The sequence below is a fragment of the Alligator sinensis genome, unplaced genomic scaffold (genome assembly GCF_000455745.1).
Source record: "Alligator sinensis unplaced genomic scaffold, ASM45574v1 scaffold628_2, whole genome shotgun sequence".
Lineage (NCBI taxonomy): Eukaryota > Metazoa > Chordata > Crocodylia > Alligatoridae > Alligator > Alligator sinensis.
Genome location: NW_005841833.1, coordinates 1225866 through 1236418, shown reverse-complemented (window position 1 = coordinate 1236418; position 10553 = coordinate 1225866). Strand labels below are relative to the sequence as shown.

General features: G+C 50.4%; 1 protein-coding gene across 2 annotated transcripts in view; it reads left to right on the top strand.

The window, feature by feature from the left end:
• The window catches only part of RFLNA (refilin A), a 27105-nt gene extending 17104 nt beyond the window's left edge, over nt 1–10001 (top strand). For both annotated transcript variants that reach the window (XM_006015104.3, XM_025197974.1), the window contains one exon: nt 2397–10001. In XM_006015104.3, the coding sequence (XP_006015166.1) occupies nt 2397–2730 (334 nt within the window). In that variant the 3' untranslated portion in view covers nt 2731–10001. The remainder of the gene's footprint in view (nt 1–2396) is intronic.
• The last annotated feature ends 552 nt before the right edge of the window (nt 10002–10553 follow it).

Sequence of the window (10553 nt, the reverse complement as noted above, 5' to 3'; positions counted from 1 at the left end):
GAGGAATGACTGGGAGGGGAGGGGATGGTGGATGGTTCAGGGGTTGGTAATCGGAGATGGAGGTTTTCATTTCCAGTGCAGATCAAATCCAGCCAAAGCTGTGATGGAAAACCATTACCATCTGGAGAGCCGTTTGGTGGCCTGTGTAAAGTGAGTTGGTGGTCTCAGTCCAGTTCCCAGTAGACTCACAGCCTCAGAAGAAGCAGCACCGTTGTAACTGGCACCCACTTGATTTGTGCTTGCAGCAGAGAGATCAAGGCTAGGCTGGCCCAGGGAGACGGGGCTACCCCCTCCGCTGCCATCAGGGTGGTCCTGCTATGCAGGACATATGGTGCTGGGAGGCAGTGGCCTTGCTGCAGGCGCTGTAACTGAGGCCGTCAATCTCACGCTCTTTTTTGCCGGCATGGACTCCGCTTGGAAATGGCATTTGCAGCGCGGCTTGTGGTAACAATTAAAAATGGAGGGAGTGGGGGAAGGGGACGGAGGAATGTGCATGCCGTCCCCTCCCCCTTTCCCACACAAGCGCTGCTCTGGACACGTACCCCGTTAAAGCTCCGATTGCCAAGGAACTGCTGGCAGGCACGTTTTTACGGCGATTGCACAGGAGTTGTATAAGCACCAAATGACTGGCTTGCTTACACACCTAGGCGTGCAAAATACATTCAGGGAGATCAAGTTACGCATGCCACAATGGGCCAAGGCTCTCCAGGGTGGAGGGAACCAACAAGCACACACCCGGCTTTTCATCGTGTTGCAGGGAGCTGCAAATTCCCCAGCTGCTGGTTGCAGTTGAAAGGTTTGGAGCAGCGAAATGGGAGAGAGCCCTGCAAGCTCCCTGGAAGCACCATCCAGGCTCCCAGGCCCCGAGTGAAACCAAATTTCCTTTTCCCTTCCATGGTCACCTGCTTCTCAGAGAGGATGAGGGGGCTCGGGTGCTTTGTATGCATGTGCAAACAAGGATATGAACTCCACAATCACTGCTTTGATGCACGTCCTCTGAATGGTGTTGGCAGCACCGTACCTAGATTCCTGATGGCCCCGGGGGGAACTTTTAGTATTGGGCCCCCCTTTGCCAGAGATAATGATAAGAATAATTGGACAACGGGGCAAAAATTACCATTTTTGAAGCCCCTTCTGTCCGGGCCCCGGGCAGCCGCCCAGTTCACCCATGCCTGTGTCCAGCCCTGGGCGTTGGAGCCCCGGGTTGTTCCTCTCGTGCATGCCCTCCAGCAGCTGTCTTTTCTAGGGCTGGTATTTGACCAACGCTTGGTGCTTTTGTACAACCAGAAACATCAAGCCCTCTCTCTCCCTCAGGTACCCCAGCCTGGCTCTCTCCCTCCACTGGGGAGCAGAGCAGAGGCTGGGAAAGCAACAATCATTGTGCCTCAAAAGGATCACGGAGGCAGGCACTTCTAGACACAGCTTTCTCCCCAATCTGAAGTCTGTTTCCCATCATCACCAGCCAGGTCCATGGGGACCGTTGCACTAGAGCAGGCTGCTTCCTTCCAGCATAGCGCTGCTGTTTCCCAGCATGTGGGCAAGCCCCGGGAGGATGGGTGCCTAAACCTTTGTAAGTCCCAGCATTAGCTCTCCCGTCAAGGCCCTGGGATGAACATCTGTGTTTCTCCAGCTCCTCAGCCTCTGATAGTTTAGCCCTGGAGCAGATTTCGTAGAAAGGTTGTACAATCTCCATCAGAGGAAGTTTTCAAGTGCAGGTCAGACCAATATTTGACCCAGAGGGTTGAGATAAGGGCTGATCCTGCCTTGAGCAGGGGGGCTGGACTAGATGCCCTCCTGAGGGCTCTTCCAGCCCTGTTTTACTACGTTTGGCCTCCCAAGTAATAAACTTCAGCAGGCGAGGCCGGCAGCAAGCAGCCAGCCGTTGTGCCCTTCTCTGCTGTACCTGCAAGCTTGCTCATACCATGGTGCTGAGATTAGAGAGGTTTTGCCTTAAGGCCAGGAAAACCCAAGTAAAGACCATGGAAGACTCTGAAAGCCAGAAAATTAAGGGCATTTTTTTTTGTGCAGGACAGGCGTTCAGGAGCCTGTGCAAGAGGCCCCCCCGTTGCTCTCAGGCATACAGCTGGGCTTGATAGGAGGGCCTGGCTTTGTTCCAGAAGCCATGGGGGACTCGTGGGCAGAGCTGCCTTGCACGGGGTGAAGCAGCCATGGGGACCGCTGCAAACTTGGGGATGCAGCAGTGGCATTCAGTGCCTTGTGGAGGGGGGGGAGACTTCTATCTGTCCCAATCCTTGATGATGTTCACAGAGCAGGGCTTCCTTTCCTGGGCTCCGGGTCGAGCATTTGAGTCCCGGGAGAAGACAAAGATGTTCCTCCTGCCTTCCTGCCATCGCCTTCTCTGTACGCACGGCCTGACTTCTCACTGCCCTTCACAGGTGCAACTCCGAGGTGAAATACGACTCCGAGAAGCACTACAGGGATGACATCTTCTACAGTCCCATCCCCACCGTCACCACCTACAGCGAGACGGTCATTGCCGCCCCCAACTGCACCTGGAGGAACTACAAGTCCCAGCTGAACTTCGAGCCCCGGCAGAAGCCTCTGCGGTTCCAGAGCACGACCATCATCTTCCCCAAGCGCGCCAAGAACATTTACCGGACCACCCTCAACTACAGCCTGGGCTGTGCCAAGCGGTGGTTTGCCTCCAGCGTGCAGCTGGAGCTCTGCGAGGAAACAAGCCCTTGTGTCATCTACAGCGAGAGCCTTTAATCCGCCAGTGGGGAGCTGTGACCACAGCGAGGCCACGTCCTTCCCTGGGATCTCCTCGGACAGACAGGCTTGGCCCAGAGCCCTCCCCAATGGCACCTGAGTACAGGTGGCGAGGGCCGTATGGTCTTGGACAAGTGCAAACGGCTCAGAGAGGAGGCTTCCACGGGCACTCTCTCCATCCTGCCACCTGTGAACAGCCGGCTTTCATTTCGTGACACTGTTGATGTTCATGCTCTGGATTTTATTTTCTAATTTTTTTTTAAGCCTTTCTATTTTGAATAGCATTTACGTGAAAGCAGATAATCGAGGGCCCCTAATTTACGCAGTTGCCAAATGTTATAGTGCTGCTTCCTAGCTCCATGAGTTTCTCGCTGGTGCCTAGGTGAGACTCGGTATCGCCGATTCGGTGCGATCGGAGAAAATCAGAGGCACCCTCCAGCCTTCACAGTCGTCTCCCAGCTGCTTGGAGGTTGTCATTGCTTTGATAGGTTGGCATAAAACATCCATCCTGTTCTAACCCCCTTTCTGGATAACGGCTGCAATACTGTGTCACTGCAATGACCTTGACTTTAACTTATTTCTTCTTTATTTTTATTTTTTTTTTTAATTATTGTAAGAAAAGGAGAGATGATCATGGAAATATGGCATCCACCTTCCTAGCTGGGAAAAGTGCCAAACTCCCATCTGAGGCCCTTCTTAGGAGTCTGATGTTTACATGTCATAACAAAATACTGTATAATAGGCTTGCAGAGAGCTCTCTCTGGGGGGAGGTTTGCATCCTCGGGCGGACACCGCCCAAGGGATAGGGTGAAAAGCTCATTTTACAGGAATAAAAGACACACGGGGAGAAGAGACCTCTCTAAAGTTTATCCTAATCTTACATTAGGATGGCTTATGACAATCATGTTACATAGATGCAGGAGCAAGGCCAGTTCCTTTAGGACCAAACACCAGGTTTTGTTGTGCGAGACAATAAAGTCAATAGGAGGAGCCGAACTCTTACGCTAGGAAGTACAGGGTTTCCAAGCTAAAGCTTGACAATGCGATAGATGTTTCCCAAAGGCAATGGGCAATGGGGCTGTTCCCCCCGTCAGCCTGCTGACTCTGGTAGCAGTATGCCAGGACCATAATTCACACAAGGACTTCCCCTCCCTCTCTCCACCTCCCTGTCCCCTTCCACTCTTGTCCAAGTTGATGGTTTACCCTTCGGGTGAACTGGTTGACTACAGCTGCATTAAATGCCAGGATGTGCAACATTAACAAATCACGGACTTGCCAGAACCAGCCTGAAGCCCCCAACCCAACCAGCCCCGTAACACGCAGGCTCTTTGAGAGCCGTTGCTAGCAGATGCTATAATTGCATTTGACAGCATCTCCTTATCACCCCGGCCCTGGGGCAAGCTCTATTCAACTGCATGGATGTAACTCTGCTGACACCACACACATGCACACACACGTGTGCACACACAAACAGAGCCTCCTTCACTAGGGATGGATTTGATCCTTTCAGTGTTTATTTTTGATGGGGTAAAGCTAGGGATGCTAGATAAGCTGACTTGGGTATTTTCGTTTAAAGACAAGCTGGAGAGAGACCACTTTCCCTTGTGTCTGACAACCTGCTTCGTGACTTGAATTGATGTTCACATTGAAAGAGAGCTAGCAAAGAGTAGCAGCCCTTTGGGGCTACCGTGTTGTATAACAAGGCTCTCTTCCCCGCCGTGCTATTGCGAATACCGTACGTGCCTTCCCCATGGCAGCTCTCCTGCGGCAATCGAGTATTAGCTGCTTTAGTTTCCCTAGGGAGGTGACAAATGACAGTGGGGCAGGGACCCTGCACACGAAAGGAATTAAGGAAATTGTGCACACCGCTGTGAACCAGGATTCTCCATATCACCACCCTCAACGCCTCCTCAATGCACATTCAGGGAACGTCAGGGAGCGATAAAACTCCATGAATGGAAAGCCTGAAACACAACATCAGTGCAGATGGGAAAGAAAGCAGTACACGATCCCAAAGCGGTTGCTGCTATCTGAACACAGGCCAATACAGCTGGGATTTTCAAAGGAGCCCAGAGGAACAGGACGGCTAACTCACTACATTTCAGAGGGATTTAGACACCGAGAGCAAGATTTTCAAAATGCACCTTAAATCCCATTTTTCAGAAGCAACTTAGGTCCAGACAATCAAAGGTATTTAGAGGCCTCATTCTGATTGATTTCAATCCCCAAAGGTATCCAAACACTTGAGACTTAGGCACCTAGATTCCTTGGAAAATCTGGGCCTCAGGAACTTCTGTCTTCAAGTGAGACTGCTTTAAACAACTGCACGTATGTCCTTGTTATAGGGGTAACCCGGGTGTCTGGCACCTAGGTTAGTCTAGCATGCGTGTGGGCAGCCATGGCAGGGTTAGGGACAACCCAGGTGTCCAAAACAGCCCACGCAAACTCTGTGGTGGAGATGCATGTTTTAAGTTTTGCAGGAGCTTCCAAAGAGGAGATGGAGGGACAAGTTGACTTTATGGATCAGCTGCTCTAGTCCTTGTGATCTGAAGGGGAACCTGAAAGTCTTTGGAGTCTTGGGTCCTGCGGTGACTGGAAGTCGACTCCTTCCTCCCTACTGAAGGTAGCAGCCAGATCTACCTAGCCCCTACAAGGCTGCACACATTTGGACAACTGGCCTGCTTCCCCTTGCTGGTCTTAGGCTGCAATAGTGAGGTGCAAGGGGAGCGAGGAGCTGCATTTCAGTCTTCTCTCCTCTTGGTTTCGAAGGACAGTGCCAGGGTGTAGAGAACAAACAGGATGGGAATCTCTCTGACCCCGCAGAGCCATGGCTTTGCTTCCAGGACTCCTGCCAGGTGGTCATAACACAAGTCACGCTTCACTGCAGCTGTGAGCATAAAACTCTCTCCCCATCGTGGGATTAAGCTGTTGCACAGGGCACCCAGGCTTTACCGGGCCACAGCCAGCCTGCCTGGGCTTCCTCCTTTTACTCTATAAGAAATCTGCTTTGCAACATGAAAATGGGGAGGGTATGGTTGGGAGGGCCCTGGAAGTCACCTAGTCCAACCAGCAAGTGCCAGAACAACCATCACCTTTGGACCTCCACCTGGGTTGCTACCCACGTGTGTCAGCCTCATAGTTAGAATGGGGCAGGCTCCCGGGAGTGTTAAAGCTGGGGAAGGAAAGGCACCTTCACAACCCCTGAGCCCCTAGCCAGCACCTTGCAGGGCCTGTGCTCCCAAAAGGGGGAGGAAAAGGCGAGGCTGGCTTGCGTGGAAGGGGAATGCACATTGCATGGTCTCCGTGGGTGGTTAAGTGGATGCACGCCTCTCCCACCTCCTCTCCTGGAGCATCCCCCTGGCATTATCCCCTCCCCACAGGCACAGAGGCTCCTGGAGCTCCTGGTTGGGTGGCGCAGCTCACCCTTGCTGGGCCAGGCATTGCCCCTCAGGTATTTAAGAGCACACACGTCGTGGTTCGTGGGACTGTCCCAGGGGACCAGCCCACCATGCGGTCTCCTTGTCCTTGCAGAACTCCAGGCTTAGTCCCGTCCTGAATGCAGTTTTCATTCTGTTTGTCCAAAGCCCAGGCAGGATCCTCATCTTACCAAGGTCCCTATGAGCCCACACCTGTCAGGCACAAGAGACCTGCAGCAATAACACTCCCCCTGAGTTTCATTGTCCTTCCAGTCCCACCAGCTGAGCTGTTTGCTGCGCAAACACTGAAACCTGCATTCAGAAGACCGAGCCTATTTGAAAGAACTGACCGCACATGCCCTTGCTTGGAGCTCCAGCAATTCGCACTACTTTGCTTTTTCTTAAAAATGTGCTGAGATGGTTTCTCACCTGCCAAACCTTGTGACAAGCAGCATTTGCCTGGGTCCTGTGCACAGGTCAGCACTGGCGGCTGCAGAACGGTTTGCCTTGCTCATGTTGACAGCAAATGGCCCAGAGTTTCAATTGCAATTAGCCTGGAGGGGGTGAGTGAGCATGCCAGGGAGACTGTAGTATGAAGCCAGTGTTGCTGGGTGCCCAGAGACCTGAAAAAGAAAATATGCAGAGTCTCAACTACAGCGCATTTGAATGAAGAGGCTGTAACATCGGAGACGAGATGAACTGGACAACGATCCTACAGATTGGCACAAGTGGATCTAAAAGCCAAAACTCAGAACTAGATATTGCCAAGTGCCTTATAATTGTACAGGGGTATTTTAAATACCTTCCAGCACCTTCTGCCTCCCTGGACGAGATGCCTTGCTTCTTTGAAACCTGGCACTGGGATGGGAGGTTTCCCCTGCAAGATTAGACACTCTCTGTCTTCTACTTGCAGTCATTTATCTGCTACTTGTTTTCAAGCAGGAGTGATCAGGGAGGCGCCAAAGCACAATTTGGGGGGTAACTTGTTTCGTTCCTCATGCAGCTCCGTGCTAACGTACAAATTCCCATCCAGGTAACTGGATGTGCCAACGGTCCTCATGCCACAGCCGAGCGCCGTGAGCTGATGGGCCTGCAGAGTTGGCTGCACTGAGAAGCTGCCTGGTTGTGCAAAGGTGTGATGTTTTTGGTAGCAGCAAGAGCACGGTGCATCCTCAAGCAGCGACAATCTACAGGCTCACTCTCCTCTTACCTGGGTTTGATACCCATTAGCTTTGGCTGCTGTGCCAAGGCTTGGAGGAGGCTCCTTTTGAGTTCCCGGGGATGTTCCCTGCAGGAATGGGCTTTCAAAGCAGCAGGATGATGCCCAGGGAAATCGGGCAACAAGCCGCTGCGGTTTCAGCAGGGGTCACAGCCGGTGGGATGGCAGCCACGTTTGCGTGTCTGCTGTTTCAGGTCTCTCGTTTAAAGCAATGTCACTGATGCAGCAGACGTGCTTAAAGCGGCCTCTCGCTCGCTGCGGCTTTATCCGTGTCAGGCACAGCAGGATGTACCCACCTGTGCTAGAAAGGGTTAGTTGTGTTTGGTTTCAAATTGATATAGTGAGGCATTTATACACGGTCCAGCCCAAATCCTGTGAGAACCGCTGCCTTCTCCTGGGTGAAAGCCCAGCTTTTATTTTGTTTCCAAGTCAGCAAACCAATCTCCAACACGTTTGCAATAGCCAGGAGCTGCCATTTCTTGCCTCCTTGCACAGTACTTCTTATCCATTTGTTAACTGAACCCCTGTGACCAATGTATATGTTGCCAGAAGCCAGCAGAGCTGCGAGCGTTGCTTCTTTTGTGGTTTGGAAGACAAAAATTCGAGCTCCCCCCCGCCCCCAAACACCAGAAAAGTGGAATTTAGGTTTGGCACTGCAGTTAGAAAAAGCTAAATCCTATTCAACGAAGCCTTCCCAGCAGCAAATAAATGGTCTATTTGTAGCACATTTTGTACATTTAAAGGGACCGTTTGTCCCATTTTACGGATATCACTATTTTTTTTTTAAAGCATTTTATTAATTTTAAACAACCGATGTTGATACATTAATTTTTTCCTGAATTGCAGACAACTGAAAATAAGCAAATGTTGCTTTAAAAAAAATTGTATTCCTCTGAGTACTGAGATGCGATGTCATGCGGTCCAAGTTGTTGACTCGTCTGTTTTAGTTAAAAATCGTCATTTAAAATGTGCCCCTCTCCCTCGTGCATATAGTTTTCCTTCTCCAAACCAGCGACTTTCGCAAAACACTTCTGAAGGTTTCAAATTGGTTGATTTTTTTTTTTAATATCAAAACCAGGAATTTTGAAACATCGATAGTTTGACATACGGAAGCGGCTTCCTTTTCTCCCCGTCTATTTGTTTTATTAGATTTCAGTGGTCCCCGGGGGTAAAAGAAGCGAAGCCCAGACCGAGCCTTTTCTGGCTGTCACAATTCCTTTTGGCTCTTTGCAATGTTGCAAAAAAGGATGAAGGAAGGAGCATTGTGGGTGTCTCAGTCTGGCAAAAAACGGGAAAACTAAGCGCTAAAATGTCTACATTTTTCAATTCAACATTTTCAAAAATGATTTTGATTAAAAAAAAATTGAAAACCAAAAAGACAAAACCAATTCAGAACAGAAATGACTTGGGCATTTTTTTTTTTAAACCAACCTGCTTTTTACCCAGCTCTGTCTAGGAGCTTTTTCCAAGCAGGGGTTATTCCAAACCTGTGAACTAAGGGATAGGATTTGATAGCAGCGTTTCAGTGAGCTGGGGCACAGGCATATGTGTGCTATTCACTGCTTATATGGACTGAGTCTTGCTAGTATATATGTCATTGGAAAAAGACAGCTAAAGGGGAAATCAGAAAACCAAAAAACCAAAAAAAACACACCAAAGAAAAGCGAACCGCAGACTTGAAGAAATGTGAATCTGAGCTGTAAGTTAGCAAGTCTGTAGGCAAACATTGCAAACTAGGATCGTTGGCATTGGACTCGGTGCCTGACATTCATAGTTTCAGACTAGTTTGGGGCTGGAAGGGACCTTACAGCTCATCGGGTCCAGCCCCCTTGCATGGGCAGGAAAGACCGCCGGGATCAGATGACCCCAGCAAGATGGGCGTCGAGACGGAAGGGCAAATTCTCCTTTCTGAGGGGGCTAAAATAAACCGAGAAACAAACGCCAACCCTTACCCCCATTCAGCCTCAATGCGAGTCACCACATTTGTCTTGCAAAGGTGAGCACCAGCAGCAGCGTGTCTTTGAAGAGCCAGTTACACACCTCTCAGAGCTGCGTGGAAGGGCTCCGGTGTGCCCGGGCTCAGAGTCCAGGTGACTGCGGGTGGGGTTGTCTTATGGTCTCCCCGTCTCAAATTAACTCAGCTCCTGCTGCGGTCAGAGACCCCCCCTGCCCCTACTGACATCACGGGGAGCACCGTTCAACAAGTGCAGCTCATTTCCAAATGCCCCAACCAACCCCCGCGCAGACAAACCATTTCACGGTGTCAGAGTCCCCGGCTTACCTTCCCTGGCCCAAAGGCGAATGCATGCATCAACACAAGAAACCAAGGTATTCTGTTGTGCAAACTGAGAGCTGAAGAGGAAACGGAAAGATGCTCAAGGGTGAGAGAAGTGGGGAAAAGAAATGGTCAGCGGCTCCTCTTTCTGGATGTGTCATATTTTTATTTTTATAATTTCAGTCCTCTGTGTGCTTGTACAGACCTGTCCTGGTGTATATGTGGTGATCCGGTACTTCACAATACCCTTTTATTTTTGTAGATTGTTTTCCCTCTCCATAATAATCCCTTCCTCTGCGCGACTCATAGAAAATAATTTAAGAAACAAATTTCTATATCGGAATAAAGTGGACAAATCAGAGCAAGTGTGTGTGCGCGGCTTTGTCCTCCCACGAAAGCCTCCCTTCTCCCTGGCATTACCGCTGTACAGCCAGATGGGATCGTTTGAATGATCCATATACTGGACTGCTTCTCTGTCAGTGGTGGGATGTGAAACCCCGGAGATATTTGATCACGAGCACATATCTAAACTTCCTTGGGCTCGTGGAGTTGTGGCAGGAACACTAACCCCCAGCCCAACGCTAAGCTGGCAACGCTGCTGCTGGTTCAGAAAGTAGGGCTCATGGAGCAGGCCCGCTGCGTCTCGCTGCAGCGCTCCCTGACATGCCCTTTGGCCTTTTTGCTTGATATTTTGCCCGGCTGGACAGCGCATAAAGTCACTTAAAAAGTTTGAGCCTCAGGAGCCAGGTGCAAAGTGACATGACAAGATTAAATTCAATAATGTTCAGCCAGTGCTTTGAGATCCTCAGGTGGAAAGTGCTGTACAGCAAGTGCAACGTCCGACTGCCGTCATAATCTAGATTTATCAAGGACAAGCATACCATGCCCTGTACAATGGATCTTGATGGCCTTA